At 41.1% G+C, this 26693-nt stretch overlaps 4 protein-coding genes and 12 non-coding genes across 16 annotated transcripts; 7 read left to right on the forward strand and 9 right to left on the reverse strand.

The window, feature by feature from the left end:
* Nucleotides 1-209: 209 nt before the first annotated feature.
* Trnaa-agc lies at nt 210-282 on the reverse strand. Its single transcript has one exon. It is a non-coding gene; the product is annotated as a tRNA-Ala (tRNA).
* A 704-nt stretch (nt 283-986) lies between these two features.
* Nucleotides 987-1058, reverse strand: Trnap-ugg. Its single transcript has one exon. It is a non-coding gene; the product is annotated as a tRNA-Pro (tRNA).
* A 235-nt stretch (nt 1059-1293) lies between these two features.
* On the forward strand, nt 1294-1366 carry Trnaa-agc. The gene has a single exon. It is a non-coding gene; the product is annotated as a tRNA-Ala (tRNA).
* Nucleotides 1367-13738: 12372 nt separating this feature from the next.
* On the reverse strand, nt 13739-13810 carry Trnap-ugg. Its single transcript has one exon. It is a non-coding gene; the product is annotated as a tRNA-Pro (tRNA).
* Nucleotides 13811-14365: 555 nt separating this feature from the next.
* Trnaa-agc lies at nt 14366-14438 on the forward strand. The gene has a single exon. It is a non-coding gene; the product is annotated as a tRNA-Ala (tRNA).
* A 1854-nt stretch (nt 14439-16292) lies between these two features.
* Trnav-aac lies at nt 16293-16365 on the forward strand. The gene has a single exon. It is a non-coding gene; the product is annotated as a tRNA-Val (tRNA).
* Nucleotides 16366-16387: 22 nt separating this feature from the next.
* On the reverse strand, nt 16388-19097 carry LOC6616715. Its single transcript, XM_032721218.1, has 5 exons — nt 18100-19097; nt 17529-17882; nt 17193-17370; nt 16943-17139; nt 16388-16884 (listed from the first exon to the last, which is right to left on the reverse strand). Exons 1-5 carry the CDS (start codon nt 18305-18307, stop codon nt 16439-16441), a joined length of 1383 nt encoding a protein of 460 aa, XP_032577109.1. The 5' UTR covers nt 18308-19097; the 3' UTR covers nt 16388-16438.
* Nucleotides 19098-19335: 238 nt separating this feature from the next.
* LOC6616716 (attacin-A) lies at nt 19336-20143 on the reverse strand. The gene is made up of 2 exons (XM_002041025.2): nt 19946-20143; nt 19336-19841 (listed from the first exon to the last, which is right to left on the reverse strand). Exons 1-2 carry the CDS (start codon nt 20104-20106, stop codon nt 19457-19459), a joined length of 546 nt encoding a protein of 181 aa, XP_002041061.1. The 5' UTR covers nt 20107-20143; the 3' UTR covers nt 19336-19456.
* A 421-nt stretch (nt 20144-20564) lies between these two features.
* Nucleotides 20565-20638, forward strand: Trnat-agu. Its single transcript has one exon. It is a non-coding gene; the product is annotated as a tRNA-Thr (tRNA).
* Nucleotides 20639-20805: 167 nt separating this feature from the next.
* On the forward strand, nt 20806-20879 carry Trnat-agu. The gene has a single exon. It is a non-coding gene; the product is annotated as a tRNA-Thr (tRNA).
* Nucleotides 20880-22864: 1985 nt separating this feature from the next.
* Trnaa-agc lies at nt 22865-22937 on the reverse strand. Its single transcript has one exon. It is a non-coding gene; the product is annotated as a tRNA-Ala (tRNA).
* Nucleotides 22938-23311: 374 nt separating this feature from the next.
* Nucleotides 23312-24164, forward strand: LOC6616720 (postacrosomal sheath WW domain-binding protein). The gene has a single exon (XM_002041026.2). The coding sequence runs from the start codon at nt 23391-23393 to the stop codon at nt 23979-23981; it is 591 nt and encodes a 196-aa protein (XP_002041062.1). The 5' UTR covers nt 23312-23390; the 3' UTR covers nt 23982-24164.
* Nucleotides 24165-25229: 1065 nt separating this feature from the next.
* Nucleotides 25230-25302, forward strand: Trnaa-agc. Its single transcript has one exon. It is a non-coding gene; the product is annotated as a tRNA-Ala (tRNA).
* Nucleotides 25303-25451: 149 nt separating this feature from the next.
* On the reverse strand, nt 25452-25523 carry Trnap-ugg. The gene has a single exon. It is a non-coding gene; the product is annotated as a tRNA-Pro (tRNA).
* A 148-nt stretch (nt 25524-25671) lies between these two features.
* On the reverse strand, nt 25672-25744 carry Trnaa-agc. The gene has a single exon. It is a non-coding gene; the product is annotated as a tRNA-Ala (tRNA).
* Nucleotides 25745-25788: 44 nt separating this feature from the next.
* LOC6616724 (glycine-rich protein 23) lies at nt 25789-26397 on the reverse strand. Its single transcript, XM_002041027.2, has 2 exons — nt 26329-26397; nt 25789-26263 (listed from the first exon to the last, which is right to left on the reverse strand). Exons 1-2 carry the CDS (start codon nt 26347-26349, stop codon nt 25871-25873), a joined length of 414 nt encoding a protein of 137 aa, XP_002041063.1. The 5' UTR covers nt 26350-26397; the 3' UTR covers nt 25789-25870.
* Nucleotides 26398-26693: the final 296 nt, after the last annotated feature.

The raw sequence follows: 26693 nt of genomic DNA on the forward strand, positions 1-26693 counted from the left end.
CAATGTGTTTAATATTAAAGTTAATGATAAAAGGACAAAGATTGTCATTTATAAATTACGAAATATTATTAAATTACCAAATAATCGATTTCAATTAGTTAGCATATATTTGGGATCTTGTGAAAAAATTATTTAAAAATATCAAAATACTTTTATATATACGAGATATCAAAATACTTTTATATATATGAGAAAAAAGGAAACATCCTTGGAGATGCGGGGCATCGATCCCCGTACCTCTCACATGCTAAGCGAGCGCTCTACCATCTGAGCTACATCCCCACATAACGGTACTTGATTATAGGTTCTGCAACAAAGTAAGGCTGGTAACTAAATGCATAAGCTATATACATAAATAGATTAGCTGCATTACTATTCATGACCATGATCATGGCATTTCGTTTATAAGCTTATCACGTAAAAATCACTTAGGTTTTAATTCAGTTACATAGCTGATTCGAAATCAATTTGATTTCGCTGTCTATTTTTTAGGAAAGTGGCTTCGTATAATTATGCAACTGGGGCGGCGTGATGCTTTGAAACGTCAGTAACGAAAACTGGTTGAATAAACTGTTTCAGCCCAGACTTGATAATAGCATCGCTTTATTATACAGGCTAATGTACAAGTAAAATGGTATTCTAGATTCGTTGGAAAGTATGTTACAGGTAGAAGGAAGCGAATACGATCCTAAAAAGTGTGTATATTCTTGATCAGGATCACTCTCCGAGTCGACATGGCCAGATGGACAGTCCGTCCGTATAAACAACGGTATCTATAAATGCCAGAATGTACAAAATAGGCATTCCGATTTTGGGGTTGCATCGCAAGCTTGCTTTAAAAGATTGCCACTTATACTGTGGGAAGAATAGGATAACAGAGTCAAGAATAAAAGCTATTCTCTGTTGAAAAATAAATGAAATTATATTAAAATTAACAAATTCCTGGAACAAAATTTTAAGAATTAAATACCAAAAATTGTATAGCTGGGCTCAACCGGGATTTGAACCCGGGACCTCTCGCACCCAAAGCGAGAATCATACCCCTAGACCATTGAGCCTCTTAGTTTTCGGGCGGCAAAATAGCCCAAACAAGGGAAAATTGTTGACCAAATCATAAAATAGACACGATAGTGAAATTGTAATTAGCAATGCATATAACTTGTTTAAATGTCTTTTGTTATCAGCGTGGCCACATTTGAAACAAGCTGATCAGCATGTTTATTCCGGTTTATCCGTAATAACGAGAGCGGTGCTTCATTTTTGACACACCTCCCCGCGAATGAATCACTATGAGGGGATGTAGCTCAGATGGTAGAGCGCTCGCTTAGCATGTGAGAGGTACGGGGATCGATGCCCCGCATCTCCAGTAAAACTTTCTTTTTTGTTTTATTTTAGATTTAAACAACATAGGGTTTTATCATTGCTTGATAGCAAATTTTTGAACTCTTTCAACATTGCTGCAAACCAATATGCTTATCGATCTAGCTTCAGTATTTCTTATGTATGTGTACTTAAACCGGAAACTTATGTATTATATTGCAAACATGATTAGACCATGACCGACTGATCGAGTATTTTTGTTGAATTTGTAGAGCATCCATCGCATCCATCAGCCTAATGGAATAAGCCCCCTGCACTAAGTTCGAGGGTTGCCGACTCCCTTAACCTGCACAAATATTTAATTATTCATAACTTTAAACAATCACGGCGACGTCGGCATCATCCGTGTAACCCCAGGGTCTAGCCCCTTTGCTTTCCTCCCCACATTCTGATTTTAACTCAACAAACACAATACAAACACATACAAAATCCGGAGGAAGGCTGTCGCGGGGATTCCCCCGACTGCTGCGAACGCTTAGCTGCTGTTCAGACTGCCACCGCTGATGGTAATAACATTGTCGTAAAATCATGTTTGGCTTATCGTGGGACTCCCGGGACGATGATCCTGGATTTCTAGATTTCTGGGGGAAGCTTCCGCGCACGCTGCATTTAAATGCCGGCAACGTCGAGGAACGGCGTGAATTATAGTGGCGTAGGTTAAATGCCGTTAGACAGCCACATAAACTGCGAACCCTTTCTGTCCACCGAACTTGGCCCACACAAAAGAAAAAGGTGACTAAATATTGAAAAAAAAAATATTTTTTTCTTTGGGATGAAGTATTTTTTTTCTTATAATTCTTGGAGTTGTATTGTTCCGTTCTTGGATTTTTTGTGTCAATAGGTTATTAAAATCAATTTATTTTGAGGCATATGTAAACTGAGACGTTTGTTTTTTTTTTTTTTTTTTTGAGAAAATTAATGCTATAAATATTTTTCAGTGAATATATATCAAATATAAATAAGACAGCTGTGTGCAAGTTACAGAGTTGTTGGCTTCTGGTTTTAATTTTTGTAAAATTATTTGCATTCGTTCGCACACAAAACTAATGGTAAGAAACTTCCGACAGCAAGTTGTCCTGGCATCCAGAACCCAACTCCGGCCAATCCTCCTGGTCCTCGGCTTGTTTTCTTGTAATTATCGCTTTTGTTTGTTGGCTGAACTTTTGCCAGGTTTTGGCCGCCGGCTAACATACAAAATTAGCGCTTCGCTCACCAAAATGACTATACAATATTTACTATTCCTGGATGCGGGCGGTGGTTTTGGTTCCATTTCCGCATCTCGGGCGACGTCTCAAGACGCTGCCAAAGTGGGCAACATATTGTCCTTGTACGCCGAACAACATAATTTTCTAATTGGCCAAAGTTGCTGCCAAGTTTTCACCCGGCCAAAACCAGGCAGACCGAGAAAACATTTGTTCTCAGTTTCGGTTTGCTAATTCAATTTTAATGCTTGATTTCATATTAATTGAAAATGGCGTTTTAAGGAAATGTTGTAGAAGTACAAATGTATGTACAAACGTACTTGTAGGAAGCTGTGCTATAAAAGCGCCCTAAAAACCAAAAACTGATAAGGAACATAGTCTACATTTCATTCGGCAATCCTCTATAAGCTTCTATTTTCGAATTGAAACTCATTGGAAGTTGGCATCTTTGGTCGGCGTGCCTCGACCCCAAGCTGTATTTGCCCAAGGGCTTCTCAAGTCATTCGAAGGCGTTCATAACAGATGACCTCATATTTGTGGCACCCACACCCCGAAACCTGGCCAAAAGACGCTTTTTCTTGTCGCCGCTTTTTATGGCATGCACAAAAGCCAAAAGGCAAACACACTCGAGTCATAAAAAGATGCCTGCAGACAAACAAAGCGACACACGAGCATCCAGCAGGACGAACATAAAGATCAAATGTCAATACAGGGAATCGGGGGTCGAGGATTCGGCTAAATGTGGCCAAAAGGAGGCAGTGGAAAGACAAACAGCAGCGACGGGAAAATGTACAACAAATTTCTAAACGTTGTCATAAAAATGAAATGAAAACAAGCAGAAGGCGGTCAACAAACGGAAAAGCTAAACTTAAGACATTCAATAAGTTTACTTACGTCAAGCTGAACAGCAGTTAGAAGAATGGGAAAAAGGGATGTGGTTCTGACCTTTTTTATCGCTTTAAATATGTTTATGACCAGGTTTTTGAGAAACCATTGCGCTTATAAATCTCCAAGGTTTAATGTTTATGTGCACGAAATTGTTTTTAACGACAATGTGTGTCCATGTAAATTATTAGTTTAATAACGTCCCAACTCAGGGCAATTATTATAGCTCTTTGGGGATCATGCTTTATGGGGCTTGACAAATATTAATAGAATAGATTTACTCTGGGGAGAAACTCAATGTTGACATAGATTAGCTGGCATATTTCTCAATCGGGTCTAAACGAAAACGAATCCATAAAAAATATATTTTTTTTATTTTTAAATAAAGTCATTTAGAATGAGGCCATGGGCAAGCTCTTACCACCGAATCCAGTCAATCTCCGCCCAGGACATTACCTTCTCTCCGGCAGACTCAACACTCAACGCCTTAATCAAATCACGGCCATAAGGATACCCTCATAAATATGTCAATTAATGGCACGCCCCTGGCCGCCCGTCTGTTCCGTATCCGTCTGTTGTCTTATCTCAATGAAGACGTAAACGCTCTGATATCAATTTATGTCAATGTAAATGTTTCTTTGTTGCTTGCCCGAGATTGGGTATAATGTATGCGAACCTCTACCATTCCATGGGACATGTGTCGGCGAATCTTAAACGGAGCTTATGAAACTATTAAAAGGCGAGCAGACGGGGCACACATGTCTCAAACAAGCAAACAAACAAACATATGGGATGGTGTCCTTGCAGAGGGATGAGCCACACACATCCTTGGATTGGGGGTAATTAGTTTGCTACACGCCCGAGGCGTGCCTTCGTGTCCTGATCCTGTTGGTCCTGGGCCGCCATGAATAATTCCAGGCGGTGGCAAAAACTTTGACCAGCTGCTCGAAAAGGTTGACAAAACCTCAGCCAGGCTAACCGCAAGACCAAGACGATGGTTATACGAGTGATGATGATGATGATGGGGGTTTTCAAAGAGCAGAACAAGTCACTGGGTAGATTACTCATACGCACGGTTGCCCAAGAACATTCATTATTTAGTCCGTCTTCTTCATTTCATTTTTTTTTCGAGCTAATGTTAATTGCCTTTGTCTTCGCCACATTTGCATAATTCCGCTCTAAACAATAAAAATCTAATTTGGCCTTGCCGGCATTATAATTTCTTGTTAAATTCATAATTGTTAATTCTGTTGTGCGTTGCCAACACTTGCTCGCATTTTCTTTGGGGCTTAACTTTAATTAAGAGCCAAGTGCCAGGGTGACTTCAGCTGAATATCCTGCTGCGCTGCGATGTCCTGTTCATGAGGGTGGAAAGATTGAGGAGAATCGTGCATGTGAATGGTCAGTCTGGTCACTGAAGATGACTGCACAAAGGGTGAAAGTATTCTGGGTGATTTTAATGAACTTGGCACTGCAACGAGAAATAAAACTGGTAATTCAGAGTTCTTGTTGCCAAAGGAATTGTGCACTACAAAGGTACCTAGTTGCTCGTTTACGAATCCTTTATCAGAATCCTTGATTTTATCAATGAATTGTACTTACTATTAATATAGTTCTACCACCAAAATATTTCCTTATCTTTGATACCTTACTTATTCACAGGGTGAAGCTACTAAACGATTTTGTTGTTCCTGCCACAATTATTCGCCCTTCTCCAATAACAACCACAAAATGTGGACCATTAAGAAGGGAAAACTTTAAGCGGCTCTCCAAGTCAGCTACCCATTCCCCCTTTTTTGGCTACTGCCAAGAAACAAAAACCATTAAAACAATTTAATCGCACTTGAGGAAATCTTCGCGGGCCACAAAGTCGAGCATGAAATGCAAAAGTTTTTATTTTGACGCTTGGCGCCTTCACTGCTGGCTCCTGATTGTAAATCGTTATCCTCGCAGGACTCGAGTTCGGAGGTGTTGGCTCCACGGCCATCCTTACAAGTTAATTTTCACATTGGGACATGACTGACACCCGTTTTCCACCACCGCGACTGGAGTCGCGGTAATTTCCTCGGCACTTTTGTTTAGTTTTTGATTTGACTTTTACTTTTTCCCTGCTGGTTTTTCGGTTTTGCCGGCTAATTATCATCATTTTGGCCAAATGCCTGAGGCGATTTGCCTTGGCCGGCGCTTTTAATGCTCCGAAGTTTCGACGGCATCAAGGGGATGTCTTTGGGGAGTTCGGGCCATTATGTAGCCATCAAAATAACTTGTTGTAACTTTTTGCTGTGATTTTCATAGCCGAAAAACAATCAAAATTTAATGTGCGGCGCCGCATTTTGATTGAAAAATAAAACACTCGGCATAATCAAATAAATGCCCAAACAACAACAGCCCTTTAAAAAAAGGAATAAAAAAAAAAAAAGAAACAGTGTGCAAAATAAACTGCTCATCATTTTCCAGGCCTGCAGTTCCAGGTCCCTTAGCAATCCCCAAAACGAGCCCATTCCCAAAATGCGATTCCGATTCCACCCGCATTTGCACGATTCGTTAAACAAAGCACACGTTAACAGGAGCGAAGGACGTTGTGTGGGCGGTGTTTCCATGGGCGGGGCAAGGACAAACAGACATTTCGGGCGGTCAGCTTCAGCAGTTGCCCGCCGGCCATCCAGGGGGCCACCGGTGGGGGGATTGGGGCTCCCAATAACTGGCAGCACATTTGCTTACCAAGAACTGGGCACTAATGGAGTTACTTCGAATATTTGGGAAACGATTTAAATGATCTTGGAACCCAACTTTGCAAGTCATGATTGGTAATTAGCTTATTTTATAACAATAAGTAAATATAATGCCTTTATGCTCTGTATTTTATTAGTTGGTACAATTTTCTGTTATATTTAAAGTATTAATAAAGTAGACTTCGGATTACTGAAACTATATAAGGAATTTATAGTTTACAATTTAATACAAATCTAATCTAAATAATTTCAGTTTAATTAAAACGAATACTCGTATTTAGGGAATTTCAACTTCTCTAATCCCCTTAACCTTTTATTAATTCTTTCGTGTGTGGTCCATCAAATGCTTTTAACTTTTATTTGTTTAATACATTTTTCGTTCATGGCTGCGACAGAGCTGTTGTTCTTCCTGCTTTTGTTTGCCGGCTACAACTGTCGTTTTGGGACAAGGTCCAAAAAAAAAGAAGGCAAAGTCGGTGAAAAAAGTACAACAAACAAGAAGAAACGTTGCAAAATTGTTGGCAAATATTGAACATGCAACATATTCGACTCATATGTCACACCGAAACGGTGGAAGCTGTCGCGAGTGGCTAACAAAAGGATGCTGTTTACCAACATTTGCATTTTGTTGGGCAAAAGGGCGGCAAGGCTTACCTTTTTTTTACGAGTTGCCAAAAAAGAGAGTTGACCAGCAGGATGACGAATGACGGTCCCTGTACGAGAAAAATATCAAATGCAGCACAGCTGTTGTGCAAATAGTGGGACATTAATTTTAATTGTTTTGTCAGAAGGATACTGTTTATGGTATACTATACCTGAAGCTTAAAAATTACGGAAAAGAGTAAGGGATATATAAGATTTATTAAATCAAGTAGCAACAAGAATATATACTAATTAAATAGTTATGTAAAATAGGAAATAATTTTACAGCAAAAAGGATTTATTCACACCTACGTATGCTTATCAATAAAATTTTAAACATTCAAATTACGCAATAACTACTATTTGCTACCATATAACTACACCATACTCATAGTTTCATAGTTGAATCCCATACTTCTTCGACACTTTTAACCCTTTTTGAAAGTTCCCTTGGGGAAAACAATAAAAATGAATATGTATTTAAATAACAGTTGCTATCAACACCGTTGCACGCTTTTGCCAGCATTCTCAACTCACTCACATAGCCACTTAAGCACCTTTGTCCGGCCAAAATATGTCGGAAAAGATGAGAAAAATGGTGGAGCTACGGTCCAAGTAACTATAACATTTAAGCCGCTTTGCGAAAAGTTGTGGGCCATTTGATAGCCTCTGGCTTTAAGGGCACTCCATCCTCTGCATTCCATAAAATTGTTTTTCATATGTGTTGGGTTCACAAATAAAATGTATGAGCTTTTTATTTTTATGGCTGACAACTGGCAAGGTTGAAGCCAGGACGTCTAAATCATGTAAAGGATTTGGGTTTTATCATGTCTCGGTCGGGGCTTTTGGGGTTTTCCAACGCCTTTTGGTACCAACTAACCAGAAGTTAACCGGAAATTGAAAATTTCCCCAATGCCTCATATGGCCGTTAGTTGCGACTGAAGTGTCAGCGATCCGATTCCCAGAGAGGCCAATAACATTTACGCTAATTTGATAATCTGTTCACGCACAAGGACCAGACATTTGCATGGAGCCAAAGGATCCTGACCGCCCCTAATTGGCTGGAATGGGACCCCTGGGAGCCCTGTTTCTCTATCTGTATCTATGTCCATTCAGCGGATGGACCCTTTTGCGTCCTATCAGCGCGTTATCATCGCATTTCCTTTCACTCTTGAGCGAACCGAAACACTTTTGGTCCGTGGTCAGCGAGTTTATTATTTTGTCCTTTATTTTTATAACCGCTTATCGCATTGTTGCTGGCCAGAAAGCTGTTTCAACCAGCAAAAAAAGTTCGTTTTGGTAATCGCTTTTACACGCTTGACTTCAGATGAAATTAGCTGCGGGTTCGGGATTTGTTTCGGTTTGGTCTCGGGTCAGAGGTCAGAGCTAAATAAATTAGCAGAATTGGATGTACCAGAATATCATTTTTAATTGGGCAGAAAAATACAGTGTAAGCAAAGAAAATTTGCTTTGGGGAGAAAATTTAAGTTCAAAATAGCACAAGTTCAATTTAAATCAAAGGCTGCCAAATCCATTTACTTCCAAATGCAAGTTTCTGAATGTTCTGCCTGTTCTACATCTCGTTCTTATTAGCTAGCTTCTACCCGCCTAAATGGCCTGGCATCAACGGAAATGTTGGGCCAGCCCACACGGCGTATGAGCAATCTGCTACCCTTCAACACACACCAAAACATACGCCCCGAGGGCATTTCGGTGTGGCATGTGTGTGTGTGTTGATGTCCTGGTGTGCGACAAGATTTATGTATGTTTTCTTTTTCTGTCGGCGAACATTTTAACGCCTGCAAATTTGCTAATTAATTAGTTTAAATGCTAAAGGAGAGACGGCTAAAGATATAATTATAATGGAAATCGAGTTAGCTGTCGCATATATATCAGTTTCAGTTCCTTTACCAGGGGGATATATATACCTTGTAACATCCCCAAAATAATGCGTTTATGAGTGACTCACACAGCAGCGCCAAAAAATTCCTAAAAAAATCAGACGAGGGAAAACACGCGCGCGTTTTTACACGCATGTAATTTGTGGGAAATTTGTTCAACCCTTTTTCCGCACTTTTCGCATACTTTTGCGGCAAATAAAGGCAAAATTAATTTAACGCGTGTTTTTCCTTGGTCCCTGCATAATGGAATTGATTTAAGGTTATTAATATGAGCACTCTGGGCACCCACAAAACGAAAAAAAAGAGTATAGAGTTACACGCGAAAAGCAAGAATGCCGGGAGATGCCTAAGTAAATGTTTGTAGCTGCTGTTGCTACTACGGCTGTTTGGTAACCTTTAACGTCAATTTTATGCAAATTATGTTGTTTCGGTTGGAGATTTCCTCTGGGGAGGATGGTGGGATGGCAGGATGGATGTCTCGCTGAGTGCGAGGGGGCGTGGCATTTTCGAAACGACGGGGCGTCGCTCGAAAGTTTTGGAGTGCTGGGGAGTGTTGTTATTGAAGTTTCCCGAGGTGGCGTCTGTCGACTGCTCACTGCTGACTTATTCAATAAGCCAAGTTGAAGTATGCTCCATTATATATTTGTTGGTGGCTGCGGCCGGAGCTGCTTAAGCAAATACCGTGTGCTCGTGTATGCAAAAAGTGCAAATAATAATAATAAAGAGTACTTATTGTTTGATTTATGTGTCTGTGTATGCACAATTCTGGTCCACGAGAAGGATGAGCTATGTTTTTGCTTTATGATGGAAGGGAGATCCTTTCTGAATGCTGATAGCCGTGCAAGTGGATCCATGCTTGGCTTAATTAGGTTATAGATGAAGGATATATGGTATATTTTTGTCTCATTTAAATATAATAGTGAAAGGAAATCGGTAAATCGGGCATATATAAAAGGCTAGCTTAAATGTAAGATAGTTCTCAACTTAATGTATAGCTTATTAGATTAGAAGCTAACATTCTCAATTGCTTTTAAATGAGGAAATATATATTTATTTCATTTTAAATAATATATTTCATACAACTCATGGACCGTCCATTTTCAGCTACCACTGCTTAATTTTGCAACCTTCTTCAGACACCCCAACTTTTCCTGGCTAATCCGCCACCATCAGTTTTCCCCGCTAAGCAACAACAGGCAGCAATGAAAATCCCCCGATTAAGTCACCTTTATTTGTCAGTCTTAGGCTCCCCCGAGTCAACTGTCAAGTCCTTCCATACCGGGCACGTTCCTCTGCCTTTCACGCAATCCTGAAGCGTTAAACCGCACACACCTATCACGATGATGATGATGTTCCCCTTCTAGTATTTTTTCCATTTTTTTTGTTTTTCAGCTGTTTTTGTTGTTCCACCGTGCGAATGGCTAAGTGAGCCATTTATCTTCGCTGGAACCTCAAGCGCGACATAGCAGCAATAGCAACAACGTGGGGCTACAACAATCACTTCCTACAGGCGTCATCCAATCCTCAATAATACCGCTTTGGAAATAAAACGATTTATATGGCGCCCAACAACAAGAAATCCAATAGAGGTGCACAAAGTTCAGAGATCGAAGAGGCAGGCAGAAAAATACGCCTAAATAACAGTAACAAATTATAAAAAAAAAAAAAAATTTCGAATAAGGGTGCTTAAAAGAAAAGGATTTATAAGATTGCAGTCTAGTTTACTTTGAAAATTAATATATAACCAATATATATTGACGGAACTTAATTTAATTTCAGTGTAGTCCTGTCGCATTTTCGTATTATACGGCCTTATCCAGACCAACATCAATCGCACAGCCGCAATAGCAAGAACAAGTAGTAAATGAAACCCCTGTATAAAAAAAAAATCGAAACCAAAAAGAAAAACCGAAGTAAAATCGAAGATTGCTATCTTTGACGGCTTGTTTTCCTGCCCATTCTGCCTGGGCGGGGGGCGTGGCAGCTATTATGTATTGGCGTTGAAACAATTTGAACAGTAGTCGCAGTCTCCGAAGGAGGGAGTAAAAAAAACAAATGAAAGGAAGTCGTTTAAAAGTACAAACGGACATTATTTATCGCTCAAACCATTTAGCCACAGAAACTACCCGAAGAAGAGCCAAATAAAAAAGGCCAGGAGGAGCAGAAAGAGCACATCCGAGTGCGAATCCGAATTCGAATCCGAGTCCTTAAGACACCCACCCCAAATACTTGTCCATCTCGTGTTGTTGTGTCTACTTAGTTGTAATAAATGGAAAAACGCAAAGGGCCACGAGAGTCCTTGCCACAATGCCTTGCATATAATTTCTGTTCGGATTTAGGTGGCTTGCATGGAGTAGGAAGCGGATTGAGATGGTCTAGCAATTGGATTTTAGGATAGCTACTAAGGGAAATCGATTGATTTCTGCTTGCTCAAGCAGTTTTCCCAATAAGTAATTTACAGTTGTCATTAAGTGGGAAAACTTCGGGGTTGTGGATAGGAAGTGCGTGCGACGAGTTGTTCGAAATGAGTTTTTGTGCTTTCGAGCGATAGTATTTAGTACTTGGAAAACATGTGTTTCCTTACATGAAGTTGGGAAACTTTTGTTTTAAAAATATTCTGTATGTATTATAGTGCTTAAAAGGTATTACTGCACACCTCAGTCACTTCAGGGAAAAAGTACTCTTTGTATGCAAAGCAGAATATTTGAACTCGTCTGCTCAAACACCTTTCTATTAGCACATCCATCCTGGTGGCAAACTGCCCATCCATTCTCCTCAAACTTGTCATATGGAGCGCAACGCTGCGGAATCCTTGTCCAGATGCGCCGATAGCACCCAAAACTCAGAGTCCCGCAGACAGCCAGCCAACTGGGGATCCAGCGGCAGAAGATTGAGGAGCAGGAGATGGGAGCAGTCAGCTAGCCACGGGCATCTTATCGCCCTAAACCACTTTAGTGTCAGTCCCGCTGACAGCGGTCCAGTTCCATTGCCTCGACTCGTGAACATTGTCGCCTTTTTGTTTGGTTGCCGGGAGGATTTGGATCGTGGTTTGGGGTTTGAGGAGTAGTCAGGGGACTGGAGTACACTGTTGTCTCTTAACATGGCCAGTGGTCTTGTCGACATTGCGATAACAAAACACACACACACACACACACACAAAAAAGATGGGCGGAAAAAAAGGAATTTTACGCTCTTGGCCATAATGAGGGTGATTTTCGTATTTGTGGTAGATTTGTCCACTTAGCAGGAATGACCAGGCCGAGGACCAAAGCTGTTGCAATTTGCTGGCAAATCATTTGTACATTTCCACAGTGGATTACGGTTTTGGCCGGCATCAGCGCCCTGACCACCGCCGACTCCCTGATTCCTGATGATAATGCTCATAATTTGCGAGGCCTGCATATATTTTGGTCCACTTTTTTCCATTTTAGGCCATGATATATGCGCCAGCATGCTTCAGCAATGATTTGTGCTAATGAGTGAAAGTCTGTGGGTGGGTAGTTCCACGTCTAGGATTTCATGGGAAAAATTCGAAACCGAAGCTGGACAGATTCTTGCATTTAATTGGCATTTTTATGCCCGGGGTGTGGATGAAAGTTTTTTAATAAAGACCCAGTCGAAATAAAACCGAACCTCTCTTCATTCCAACTCAGTTGATTTTCATTTTCGTTTTCATTTGCCCATTTAGTCAGCGACCTCAAGTGCGGGTTTCGACCGGCATTCCGGCATTTTGTCTCCCTCGGTGTGCACACAATTGTCTACGGATTTTCAATATTATTTGCTGTGGTCTTCCGATATACAAAAATCCCCCCGTCCGTCTACCATCTGCTACCATCATCATCTTGGGGGTCCATTGTGGGTGTGAAATCGTGGAAACTGCGGACGCTGACTGACTGCCACTGTCAACGGAGCCGAACTCAATGTAGCCGCTTTCAATTGGGCATTTTATTTTATATTTGAATTTTAAAATTCCTTCCGCTCCGGCGACGGACGACGGGCCACGGGCCACAGGAAAATGGACAATTTGTGTTTGTGGCAATTGATTGGCAAATATTGTCCGGGCAAATGGTTAAGGCGAAAAGGTTTGCTGATTAATACGCAGTGACAGCAAGTCAGGCTAAAAGGAAAAGGGACCATCCATCCACAAGTGCAAAACAGAAATCACTGAATGGATCCAAGGAAATATCCTTTCAAGTAAGAAATGTAAGGTTTAAATTGAAGGTTCAAGCAGAGTATTCTCATTCTGATCAGAGAAGATATTTAAAGCAAGTAATTATAGTGCGATCGGTAAAATAAAACAATGCATTTAATTATTTATACATATATGTATGTACATATTTACTAAATATGTATTTAGGTTGATTCATCCCTGCCGATCGAATTTTATACTTAGCATTCTCTTACTTCTTGCAGCAATTCATCCATAGCTGCACGCTCCATTTGAGCGTCTTAAAGTCGGCGATAAAAGGAAAAAAACTTAGTCAATGGCAACTTGCATGCAAATTACAAGCAATAAAACGTGGCACATTCGAATGCTTAGGCAAACTTCTGCTACAAGACTCCAGAGCCCGGGGAGATTATTCTTTATTGTTTGGAGAATGGCAAAAGCAACGAGCAGGACGAGAGTCCTTGTGGCAATTCGCACATCATGCGATTGGCATTGAGATTGCGACTTGGTATCGGGCAATTCCCAGGACTGTCATATGCGGGGACAACAAACACACCAGACTCGAGGGATATGCAAATTTGTCATCCAGTAAACCAAACAGAAACACATATAAAGGAGTGAAATAATCATAAAAACGTCAGGCTCCGATGCTGGCTGGGGTTGAAACAATCCTGAATTGAATTTTTATCTATTGTATTGGCAATAAAGTCACATTGTCACAGCATGTATAAAATGATTATTGTTTACTCCTACTCCCCCCTACAGCAGGGCCTATATTTTCTCCTTGGAATCCTTAGGGTGGAAAAAGAGAGCAAAAATTTTAAACAAGGGCTCAACCGGGATTTGAACCCGGGACCTCTCGCACCCAAAGCGAGAATCATACCCCTAGACCATTGAGCCGCTTAAGATAACGGCCACAATTTTTGGCTATTTAAGCTTAAAACTGATTAAAAATTTATATCTGTTTCAGCCCATCTGAAGATACATTTCCGACATGCATATTAAGTGAATTCATGGCATTCAAAGCTGCATACCATGCATAATTTGGTTTGATAATAATTAACTCATTCAAACCTCTTTAGAAATCTCTACAACCGTTTTTACCGCACCTGATTTTTTGTAGTATTGGAAAAAAAAACATAATCATTGGAACACTTTTACGTTGTTAGGCTCGATAAAAAATTCAAATTGGAAAGGTGTTAACTCAATAAATATTGTTGAATCGTTGTATTTTTGACAGTCTTCAATCGAAATATATTTAATATTTTGGAGAGGTATGCTTTTTTGACTTATTTAATGTTAAATCTCTTATTGAAATATATAACATAATATAACATAGAGTTAACCATGTTTAATCAATATAACTATTTTAGCATTCAAAGGGTTAAAACCTATAAAACTTTATTGTTGCAGAGGTTTTCTCTTAAAGCCCTCGAAAACGCCAAAAACCATGAAGGGGATGTAGCTCAGATGGTAGAGCGCTCGCTTAGCATGTGAGAGGTACGGGGATCGATGCCCCGCATCTCCAGTTGGTTCTTTTTTCTTTCATCAGATACCCATTTTATTTTTATTTAATTAGAGTTGGAAAATTGTAGATTGTACGGCAACTTACCCTCATCACTGGATCGCTGATTTATTGACTTTTAAACACTGGAGCTGGCTCTTATTATTTTTCGTAGCACGGCAGCTGACTCATCAAAATTTGTTTTGTCTCCGGCGCTTTTGGCATGCTTTTAATTTAATTTGAAAAGTTTTGCATGCCCATTTGGTACATTTAACCCCTTGCCTTGGGGCCACAAAAAAATAGAGGAAAAAATGGAAAGGAATATCATAAATAATGATGATAACTGTCTAAAGTTTTCGTAGCATGCTATGGTACAAATAGCCACACCCGTCGCCCACACCAAATGCAATTAACTGGACAGAGGGCTGAAGCCGAGAAGAAAAATATGACAATTAGGCGCAAAGCTAATTGATGTTGGCAGGGGCCAATTTAAGGGATTAGAAAGAAAAAGAAAGAATAAAATTTAAATTGGATATTTTAAGGAGTCAGGGATTTCCTTCATGGTGATGTAAGATGAAGTAAAAGAAGGATTTTCCTTTGGCAAATTTATGCATTACGTTATATTGATTTTGAAGTGTCGGAAACTTTTTTTTATCTTAAAGACCATTTCTTTTTTCATCCCACAACCTATTTCCTTCCAAGTTACTTTTTATTGTTTGGCTGGCTCAAGTTTTTGGCTCGTTATAAATCACACGACTGAATCCATTGAAGATTTATGAGCTGCTAAATATGCTGGCGAAACAACAGGCGACTGTGGTGGTGTCCTGGACATTTTAGCCAAAAAACTTCATCCACATATCAAACTTTAAAACGCAATTATCATATATGTATGTCAGATGGATGTATCCTGGCGCACGGTCTGTATTCCTCGTCGGTGTGGTTTTTACTTGCGCAGATAAACAAAACAAGGTCCTAAATAAACAAAATGAGAAAAAGAATAAGCACGAAATGAGTAAAAAGATGCACGAGACAAAAATACAATTTCGTTTTAATTGAAAAATAGCAACAACAGCATAAGCAAGACTGTAAATTGAAAACAAAGGTGCAGATATTGGAACTCCATGCGGATATTTTAGAGAATAGAAAGTTAGAATACGTAATTTATATTTTTATGCTACCACACTTTTTAAATGTCACCTTTGACCTCAAATATATTGGAAAATAATCTAATTAATGGCAAATTCTATTATAAAACCTTAACCCCTCTTCGCACCTTTGGACCCTTAACCCAACCGCACTTAAAATGCCATTAACAAAAGCACAAGCAATTTTTACACTTTGGGTGCCAATAAGAGCAGCCGAACAAACAACAAACTAGCTCGCAAAAACAAGAGCAAGCCAAATAACAACAACACCCACTAAAATAGCATCAAACTGAATTTTCTTTTTATTTATTTTCTCAACAACTTTTAACCTTTTTTCCAACTCATTTTCAAACGTTTCCACTTAGTTGGTTGTTGTTTTTGTCGTTGTTGCTGGCCCAGGCCATTAGAAAAGGACAGATGGGTTCAGAGAGTTGGGTCCTTGGCAATCTTGATGGGGTTACCATTGTTTTTGTTGGCTTAAGTCAACAAGGTCGAGGGTTAATGAAAGTTGGCTTGAAAGCTTCGAGGTAGGTATGTAGCTTCATGGCTCGCTGCTTAAGTTGTTGCAATGCCTTTGGGAGGAGAGTGGGATAGAGACAAGCCACTACATAGGCGTGCACTTTTTAAATTATTTCCTATAATTACTTTCAAATGTTTGTGCTTTTATTATATCAGATATATTTATTTGCTAGCTTATCTTAAATTTTCTATGAGGAAAACCTTCATCATCCGAGTTTCCGTGGTGTAGTGGTTATCACATCCGCCTAACACGCGGAAGGCCCCCGGTTCAATCCCGGGCGGAAACAGTTGCAATTTGTTTTTTGTTATACATTTATTTACTAAAATGCTTAGTTATAAAATACAAATATCTAATCTTATTTACAGCTGCATCATGGCCTTAAACTTATCACGCTGCTTTTGCTTCAAGGCCTCGTGCTTCTTACGATCCACATTTTTAAGCAGAAAATCTTGAAATTTTCTACGCATATCTAACGATAAACCTGTATTTCGAAGGTCCAACCTCTCAAGGACCTTGTTGCAGCTAATGATTTTCATCAAGTGCTTGCCAAAGTCTTCTCCCAAGGAATTATTAGACAAATCTATTTCCAGCAGGCTCGTGTGTTGGCAAATCAGCATCATAAACAGTTTGGTAATCGTTTCTGTAATTCCACAAGTTCCCAGGTCCAACTCCTTGATGGGCATGACTTGAAGTGTGTTGAAGATGGCCGCAGCTCCGTCACTTTGAATGGGATTCAAGCGAAGCACCAGTTTCTCGAGGGGAACATGACGCAGGGTGCGACTAAGAATGTAAGCCCCTTCTTCAGCTGGAAGATAAATACTGCATGAGGTAAGATATGAAATGCCAATTATTTAAGTACTTACTGATCTTGTTATTGGTCAAATCGAGGACAGTGAGAGTGCCGAAGGACTCCTTGCCGCACGTCTCCAAGAAGCAGCGTATTCCCGCATCTCCCACTGCACAGTGCAGCAAGGACATCTCGGTCAGATGGTGACATCCTTTATCCAAACTGTGCGCCAGAAATCGTAACTGATATGGCATTAACTTCGTGTTGTGCAGGCTGAAACCCAAAAAAATTGCAGAAGGCACTTTTGTGGAGCAGCCGGTCCTCACCAGAACTTCCGCAACTCGTGGCACTGACTGAGTCCCTTGGTCAAGTGTAGAATATCCCTGACAGTCAGTTGGTTGCAGCCCATTTGGTAATTGCAACCCACCGTCTTGGTGCTGTAGCTCAGCCGCAGTTGGCGTAAATCCGGCAGATTGCTCAGTAGGTAATCAAGCGGAATGTGATCTGCAGATGGGTGGCAAATTTCGAATATTTCATATCCTCGTAAATTTGATAAATATTCCGAAATAAACTTTGACAAAGTTGGGAGAAGCATAATGCTTGAAGTATGAAGAATGCCATTGCAACAAGTAATTCCAGGGTGTTTCCCATTCGAGACTCACCATTTGCATCGGTTGTGGGCGGAGCGGGTTGAAGGAAACTTATCTCCAACTGATTTATGTACGCCGCACAGATGTCCAGGACGACCTGAACGTTGCCATCCTGCTCATAGTCGCCCGTCGGCATGTTTTCAATAAACTCCTGCACATGTCGCTCCATGTAGATGTTGATCCAGGGCCGCTCCCTGCCCCGCGCCTGAAGTGGGGCGCTCCTCCAACGGTGGCCGTAGCAGCGCTGCCAGAAGAAGTCCTCGCGGATGTGGGCGCTGAGCAGCTGCAGCGGCAGCTGCGCGTCCAGATGGCTAAGGAGGTAGTTGCGGTCCTCGCGACGGCCCAGCTGCCGGTACAGCGGCAACTCTGCGGATGAGCAATGTCTGGATCTTATCAGTTCGGCCAGGACTGTCAGTCTGGCTACTTTCTAACTAAAAATATCTAAGCCTTAAATGTAAACATAATTTTAAAAACAAACGTATTCATGCATCTTAAGCAACGAATTTTAAAGTGATAGAAATTTTAAAGTGAATCAATTGCCAATTTTTGCTATTTCTTGACGAGTTTATAGTCAAATGCTCACCACTCCAATTCTCGACGATGGCATTGAGAACAAGATGTCGCAGACTTTTCGCTTGATTGGTCTGGTCCTCCTGGTCTTCGCTGGGGATATGGATTGTGTCCACTGATTTATCGCCGACTTTGGGCAACTTGACATCGGTGAGATTGAAATAGGCCTTGAAGGTGTCAATGGAAACGGTGCTGGGGAATTCGCAGTACGTGAAATCCATGTTAACAAATCTAGACTCTCAAAATATGCAAACACCAGATACTGATATAGTTGAAAGTTGAACATTGTTTATTAGTTCGGCTTCTTGGCTGCCAGGAAACGGTTGCCAACGAAGGTCCTTTATTGATTTTCAACTATAACAAAAGGTTGCGGCGAGAGCACTTTCCGATTACGATTGTGTTACCCAAAAATCATCACATTTAAAGATGACTTAAAGTCTTTCCAATTTTCCTCAAATATCTTTGCTTACCCAACAGAAAGATTTGCATAACAAAGTCGTTTTGGGCTGCGGGATAAAACCTCGAGTGGCAAGCCGATTATTACCCTAATTACATGACATTACAAGTCAGCGTTTATCCCACTCACCATCGCCCACCGGTTCTCACAAGACCCCTGGGAGTATCAAAAGTATTGACTTGGCATCTTTCATTGCGGCCAATCAAGGCGGATATCTACCTGGGGATTAGGCCAGCTGACATGACTTGCCTTGGTCCTTCGAGGAAGTCAAAGTCGGGGCTGCTTGACTGGCTGGTGTAATTTTTACGGCTTAACTAGGACTCCGCCGTGTCTGCGAAAAATGCAAAGTATATTCACGCATAAAACGCGTTATTTATGTCTCGGCCTCGACGACGCGTCGACCGAGAATTAATAACCAACCCCGCGATGGATGCTGCCATGATGCGCATTATTATGGCCAAATTATACACCTTATAAAACAGTTGGGCGCGCTGCTCTGCCGAAACCAAATTTTTATGTAAAGCAATTTATTTTGAATTATTTTTATGGCACTTAACGGTTGCGGTGCTTGCACACATTGGTGCAAAAAAAAAAAATGCCAAAAAGCTGACTAGTCAAAAATTTGTTTCTCATGGTCTATGTTCGTATGTAGATGGGTTTTCGAACCCCAAAGGATTTCCCCAAGTGGCTCGGTTATTGTGTAGAATTTCACGCGATAAAATATGGGAAATCGATGGGAACTTTGACAAGAGTTTAAAGAGTTCAATGATATTGCGTGTTAGCAAGTAGAAAAATTTTTGAATAAGATGGTTTATTTAAGCTTCGATATAATGTATATAAATGCGGTACATGTTTCTTTTCTTGGCAACTATTAAATATAAATATGAATAGTTTCAATAAAACTGTAAAGTATTTAAAAATTATATCGCAAGTTAACTCCGGTGCCGAAATCGGACTTGCCGCGCATCGGTCCCCTGAGGTGATGATTGGCACTTCCGGTGGCGTTGAGGTTGAGATTGCCACTTGGAGAGGTATACAGATTGGCAGTGCCAGAAGCCTGGACGGCGGTCATACCGAACTGAGGAACCCTAGTGACCCCAACTGCCGCCTGGTGACCCGTTCCAGTTTGCAAATTGAGTCCTCCACCAAACTGATCGTGCGATCGGCTATGACTGTGAAAGGCAGTGGCATTCAGAGCGGCGTTATTGCTCTGGAGGAGATTGGCTTGGGCTGCGGCAGTGGTAGTGCTGCCCACGCCCTCGATGTGGCCATGCTGCAGCGAGAGACCATGGCCATTGCTGTGGGATGAAGAGAAGAAAGATTACAACATTATAATATTGATATTGGCATTTTTAACAACTGTTAAGGAAAAACATTTATTCTGGGAATTAAGTGGACTTACGCGTTGACCGCTCCATAAACTCCCTTGGTAACTGGACCACCAGCGCCTGGAGTGGAGGCGAATACTCCGGCTCGAGCATTGGCAAGATCATCACCGACCCTAACTCCGCATTGGGCTGTTGCCTGTCCGGTCTTTGGGTTTCCTGAAGCCTGACATTCCATCTTTTATAATTCCTTGATTTCGTCTTTCTGCTTGCACTCTATCTTGTAGTTTGAGTGACTGCATATTTCCGACGGTCGCTTTTATACTCTCATGTCTTTTGTCGCAAAAGTACCCCCACGCATCTTCGGTGATTTCCCCATTAATTTTCTCTTGTCTGTTAATCATCCTATAATACACAGCCATATGCATTTGTTTTTCCCCTTCAGATATTGTGTATAATCTCAGTGGGACTCTCAAATGCTGATATACGTATTGTAAGATACATAACTTAAGAAAATATTTTGTATGGTTCTTCCCATTCAAAGAACGCTAGTAGTTTACATACATTTTTATACGTGGACTTCGTTGAATTATTCTTTAAGATCTTCTATTTAAAGAGCATTTCTTTTCAGCTATTGACACTTTAATTTGAATTGGGCAAGGCAATTATGAAAAATTGGTCAGACGAACAACGTATGGCGCCGTGGCTTAGTTGGTTAAAGCGCCTGTCTAGTAAACAGGAGATCGTGAGTTCGAATCTCGCCGGGGCCTACACACGAGCTTGTCTTTGTATTTTTTTGTTTTTCATATCTTTTTAATTTTATCTGTATAGTATCATCACTCGAAATCAATAATTGACCTTGAGTTATTTTTAATGATCATTGATAGCTCCAACCACCCACCACAGAAGTTTCCAAATTTTCGGGCTCAATACAAGTGGCGCCGTGGCTTAGTTGGTTAAAGCGCCTGTCTAGTAAACAGGAGATCGTGAGTTCGAATCTCGCCGGGGCCTATTCTCAAGCGCGAATTGTGTTGTGGAATTGTTTTTTTCCTACTTTTTCCTATTCATTGCAGTACGTTGCAGCTGTCACTCTTTTGGAATCAGAATAAAGGGAAAACTCTCGTTTTTCTTTTGCACGTCTGCCCCGATGACAGCTGACAAAAAGTTTGGTCGGCGTAAACAGTGGCCACGGACTCAGAATCACCACCCCCTCGCACATCCTTCTCGACATCCACCTGTTGTTGTCCTTGCAGTGGCGTTGCATAACGGAAACCGTCCGGCGGAAATGTTCGACAGCATGTTGCGATGTTGTCCACCGCTAGGTGGAAAAAAAAACGTCCGGAGATCCGGGGCCTCGTATATTTGCCTTGCAAATGGAACGAACGGCTTTTCAATTTCACTCGCTTTTCTGGATAAAGGGGTCTCCCTGCAATTAGCCGGCAGTCAGCTTATTTGTTTCAATTTATTTACATGCACTCGGCTCTGGCTTATCTTGCTTTTTTATACACAAACGCACTCAAGCCCACCGATAACTCTGGGCCATATAATTATGTAACAATGGAGGGAAGAACAAACTTCTGACAAGCCGAACAATAATATATTATATTTATAAATTTAATTTGCAGCGTCCTTTTTGCTTGTAAATCGGATACAGCAATGTCCTCTTCTAATTTCCTCCCGAGAATTAATATCTATCTGGTCGTCTGCTGCGGGACTTCACTTATCGGATACAAAAGTTAGTTGAACGATTTCCCTTTGATGATCTCAAAGTTTGGCCATCTCCACTAAAATATCCCCCTAATATTTGCCCAGACGATATAAGCTCAGTTTCTGGGCCCCAACAACATGTGTTCAAACATATATCATTCGCAATGCTCTAACGCCCACCCCAAAAAAAAGCTGATCCAAGCCTCATCGTCACCCGAGATTTTTAGCAATTGTCAGCAATTTTCTCAATGGACAGGACAGTACAGAAACTATCTCACAAAACCACTAAGCAAATGTCCCTCGTCGATGTGTGCTGTGTATTTTTCCGATTATCCTGGACGGTCAGTTCGGGCAAAGTCGCACACAGTGGGCGTGTACATAGCTGAGGCATTAACATAATTTATGTGGTTCCGCCGGATTTGGCATTGTCGTAAAAAGGACACTCCATTGTCCGTTTCGAGCTTCGATAACAAAGGCAAAGCCCGGCCGAGGATTGTGGTTTTTATTGTTTTGATGGCAACAAAGTTTGTGGAAAGTTTCCCTAGACTCTAATTTCGTTTGTAGTTTTTCTGTTGACTTTGCGTATTTTTTTAATTAAATGAATTTCGGGTTGGAGAAATCAAATAGTTGCCAGCTAATCTATGCAGCCATAACTCATATTTTGAACGAATATCTGGTCGGGGTGTATGAAGTTCATGGTCCGTAAAAACGTGCGAAATTTTCACGGGCGCGTGAATTTTCACAGCCCTTGGTGGTTCTTGTTTTTGTTTTTCCAGACACGGACGTGCGCCTCCTCCCTTTTTTTACCTCTTACTGATTGTTGTCACCTGTTTTTTGCACACTTTATTCGCAGGCCTCCCGCTAAAAGTTGGGTATGCGGGCATGGCTCAGAAGTTGGTGCTTGTCCTGATTCCATGAGTATAGAGTTCTTGGGCAGCTCAGCCTTACAGGGTGTTTAGGCGTCGCATTATCTTTAACTGCTTAAAATGTTAGTACACCTGGCACGCAGAACTCATAACTCAAAACGGTTTTTGTTGCCCTCACAAAAGTATGTAATGCTGCAAAATAAAATCAAGCAGCAAAAGTCAAAAACTTCGAGTTTTTCTGTACATTTAATAATGAAAGATTGCTCGTACGTGCGGTTCGCGAGTATTAACGTGGGAAAGGAGAACATTTGTATGGAGGCATACCTAGGAAATCACTGCCACTTCTGTCTAAAAATATTTTTATTTTACCTATTTTATCTTTTAACCACTATGAAAATCCGGAAACATAAAAAATAATCCTTCTGGAGATGCGGGGCATCGATCCCCGTACCTCTCACATGCTAAGCGAGCGCTCTACCATCTGAGCTACATCCCCGATGTGAGCGCCACTAACTATTTTGCAGTGCATGTATAAAGAATTAGTGGTTTAGCGTTATAATAATATACATTTGGCATTGTTTGCTTTAGTTTTTTTATCGAAAGATATTTTGGGCTTTCATATAAATGTTACCATTTATAGGTTATATATAGCACCATCTAGAATAAATGCCTAAAGAAGAAAATAGTTTTATATAATTTCTTCTATATCGAAGATACACATTTTAAAGTATGCATTTTAATACTTGTATAAATTTTCGTAACTAGGGCAGCCTTGAATGCTTTTGTATTAATAAAATTTCACGGTTTGTTCGCTTTGCCGAAGTTACAGCACTTGAATGTTCATTACAAGGCCCATTAGGCAGCCTGTCTTCGTGGGACTCACTGAGTTGGAGTTGAGATCGGACGCAAAGTAGTCCACCTACAGATTTCAGCAGATGCAGTTGGGAAAATGACAGTGCTCCAGATTTTATTTTTGCTGATCCTGGTCAACAGCAATGGATCTCAGAAAACCGACTTGGATGCGGATGAGGACCCAGATCATTCAGGACCAGAACCCATCGATGGACGATCGTTTTTCTTTCTGGGCACTTTGTTTCGTCGCTGGCGTAACCGCTGGATGGCCTATCACAATCCGGATCCCATATTCGCCGGCCCCGCCTATCCCATATCTGGTTATTACAATTGTCCTGTATATGGCTGCAACCCGGCGGCTATTGGTCCTCAACCAGGTTACTACGCTACACCTGCAGGATTTTACACCATGCCTCTGAATCAGCAGCAGGCTCAGGGGAACAGCAATGTCTATATCTATCAAAGTGATCAAAATTCCGCGACGTCTGTAAGTCCCATGGGCTATGGTTATCTGAGTGGGGCTTCGCCGATACGACCAGCTCCGCCTTTCACTCCACCACCACCTGGTATGCCGCCGCCCTCATCCGTTGGATCGGTACAGGCCAGCGCAGGTGGGTATTCTGGACCAGGAGCAGGATCTGGACAACGGCCAGGACCGTTTCCAATACCCTTACCCCAGTTGGGATGAATGGGAAAACAAGTAGCCGGAGGAAGCGCTCGCCCAAGTAAACAGAGCAGACAAAGTAAAAGAAAACAATACAATTTTAATTGAAATGTGTGCGTCAAAAAAAGTTAAGTGAAAAGAGATAAAATTAAGTTTTCGAATCCAGAAAATGTTTTGCACACTAAAAACCGAAATCTATTGCAAGAAAACTCCAATATCCTACAAAATATATTATTTTAGTGCTGAGCAATGTTATTAAACTATTAAAAAAGTGTACTTAACTAACTTCGCTAAGTGTTTCTATTGCTTGGTTTCAATAAATTAAAATTAAAACCGTTCATCTGTGCAATTAAAATCATTTTGTTTACATTACCAACTAGATTTCGAAAGTGGCGCAGCTCCCCGGAAAAATCCTCAAAAACGGTTACCCTGCACACACTCACACGTCCATTTATCCATTAACGCCAAAGGAAAAACTCCACGAGCAATCTGCATAAACAAACTCATCATCATCATCCTCACCAGCTGAAGGATGAGCTCGGGGTTCTGGACGAGCAAAGCCGAGCTACGATGCTCCGGCATTTGTTTTGATTCCATCATAAACCATAAGATAGCTGCAGACGAGGATGGCTGATGAAGTGGTTGCAAGCTGCCCAAGGAGCTGGGGAGAGATTCAATTGTTTGGCAAATAAATGCCCGGCAGCATAATGGATGGCCATCCATTGGCCTGGTCAGCTCCGTGTCCGCTCCTGTTATTATTTTTATATAACTTGCGAAAATAATAATAGAGCTTGCCCATGCCCAAGGGCGTGGCAGAAGCAAACAACCATGCGACAGTTGAATAAACAGAAGTGTGAAAGTGCAGATAGTGAAGGCATCTGGCCACCGGAATCTGCTCTTCCACATATTGAGGCGTTGGTTGACTCCTGTCCGGTGCTCTCCGTCTTCATATGCATTTGTCCTGGAGTTTATTTATGTTTGTTCTAGGACAATAAGAATAAGCAAGTGGGATGACTCCAGACTCAATTGACAGGTGTTTGTGCTTTCTTTCGGACAACTTTCACTGACCGGAAACGGAAATGAAATGCATACGTAAATTTAAAAGAGCCCACATCGCTCAATACTTATCTACTTTCAAGCATTCAAGGCTGAAACCAGAACTTACGACCAAAAAACAAGTTATGTGGGCAATCACCAAATGAATTGACCAAAAGAAATAAATTTGAACAGCTACGCTGCCTATTTAGGTATTTTGACACAGGTATTTGCGTCGGGGATGTAGCTCAGATGGTAGAGCGCTCGCTTAGCATGTGAGAGGTACGGGGATCGATGCCCCGCATCTCCAAGGATGTTTTTTTTTTTTCTCGTACATATATATAAAAATATTTTGATATCAATTTTTGTTATCAACTTTATTTTTTAATTATGTTTTGTTTAGAAAAAATTTAAAATACATTTAATTAAAAAATATTTATATTTATAATATATTCGAACGGGCTCAACCGGGATTTGAACCCGGGACCTCTCGCACCCAAAGCGAGAATCATACCCCTAGACCATTGAGCCGCTTGTCCGCTGGGCTGATAATTGCACATTTTACCTTATGTGGCTACGCAAACAAAAACACTTTTGTAATTAAACAAGCAAAACCGCTTTAATTAAAAAACGGAAATAAACATTTGTTTGAAAAAGAAAAAATAAGACTATTGAGATCTGGAGATGCGGGGCATCGATCCCCGTACCTCTCACATGCTAAGCGAGCGCTCTACCATCTGAGCTACATCCCCTTATGTCAAATGGTCACCGAAAATAACAAAATCCCGGACTTGTCTTTTTCATGAATTTTAATTTAATGGTCAATGTCAACAACTTATAAATCAAATAATACTTTTGGAGGTCCCAAAATTGTGGTCTTAGCCATAATATCCACCGTATGGATTGCCATAGCCGCCACCGAAGCCGCCGCCAAAGCCACCTGGATAACCACCAGGAAGACCGCCAGCATATCCGCCTCCTCCAATTGGGTATCCACCGCCAAATCCGCCCCCATATGCGGGAACTGGCACTGGGTAGGGCTGTGGTTGCGGACGATTGCCACCCAAAAGACCGCCCAACAAATTTCCGAAGAGTCCTCCACCGCCACCGCCGCCTCCAAGGAGTCCACCTCCGCCACCGAGAAGATTTCCAAGGATACGATTGTCTACTTGCCCACCAGTAGACTGAGCTCCAGTTCCCGGCGAAGGACGCTGCTGTGGATACTCATATTGAGCGTATGAATAAGCGCAAAGAGAAAGGAGCACCACCAGCTAATAGAAAAGAAACCAATCTATTAGAAATCATTTGATCTTCTGTACAATAAGCCACTACTCACCGAACAGCTAATCTTGACCATGTTTCTAGTTCGTCTTAAATGTGACTGACTTGCTTAGCCACCGATTGTTTCAGTTTTTATAGCAATGTTCTTAAAAACCTACGCCCACATTACTCCGGAACACGACCAAAAGGCGACCTTCAACCCATTTAAACTTAACCGACTTCAATGTTTTTCACACGGTTTCTTATATTTTGCTGTTAGTTGCTGCGACTAAGTTTTGACACAATAACAATTGATAGGTTCGATAAACTGGTTATGGATCAAGTTTTCGCAAGTTCTTTGAACTATGCAAGAAAAGGAAGTTCAGGAAGTGCTGGACATTGCTATAAATACGGCCGTTCTAAACTTGGCAACGCTTAGAT

This window comes from Drosophila sechellia, chromosome 3R (assembly GCF_004382195.2).
Source record: "Drosophila sechellia strain sech25 chromosome 3R, ASM438219v1, whole genome shotgun sequence".
In the NCBI taxonomy this organism is placed as follows: Eukaryota; Metazoa; Arthropoda; class Insecta; order Diptera; family Drosophilidae; genus Drosophila; species Drosophila sechellia.

Excerpts from the sequence above, each read along its gene's own strand:
- LOC6616715 (XM_032721218.1), bottom strand. The coding sequence starts at position 18,307 with ATGGATTTCACGTACTGCGAATTCCCCAGCACCGTTTCCATTGACACC. Across the intron at positions 17,140-17,192 it reads CACGAGTTGCGGAAGTTCTG|CCTGCACAACACGAAGTTAA; the intron begins GTGAGGACCGGC and ends TTTGGGTTTCAG. Across the intron at positions 16,885-16,942 it reads TTTGACCAATAACAAGATCA|CTGAAGAAGGGGCTTACATT; the intron begins GTAAGTACTTAA and ends TTTATCTTCCAG.
- LOC6616716 (XM_002041025.2), bottom strand. The coding sequence starts at position 20,106 with ATGGAATGTCAGGCTTCAGGAAACCCAAAGACCGGACAGGCAACAGCC. Across the intron at positions 19,842-19,945 it reads GTTTATGGAGCGGTCAACGC|CAATGGCCATGGTCTCTCGC; the intron begins GTAAGTCCACTT and ends TTCATCCCACAG.
- LOC6616720 (XM_002041026.2), top strand. The coding sequence starts at position 23,391 with ATGACAGTGCTCCAGATTTTATTTTTGCTGATCCTGGTCAACAGCAAT.
- LOC6616724 (XM_002041027.2), bottom strand. The coding sequence starts at position 26,349 with ATGGTCAAGATTAGCTGTTCG. Across the intron at positions 26,264-26,328 it reads TGGTCAAGATTAGCTGTTCG|CTGGTGGTGCTCCTTTCTCT; the intron begins GTGAGTAGTGGC and ends CTTTTCTATTAG.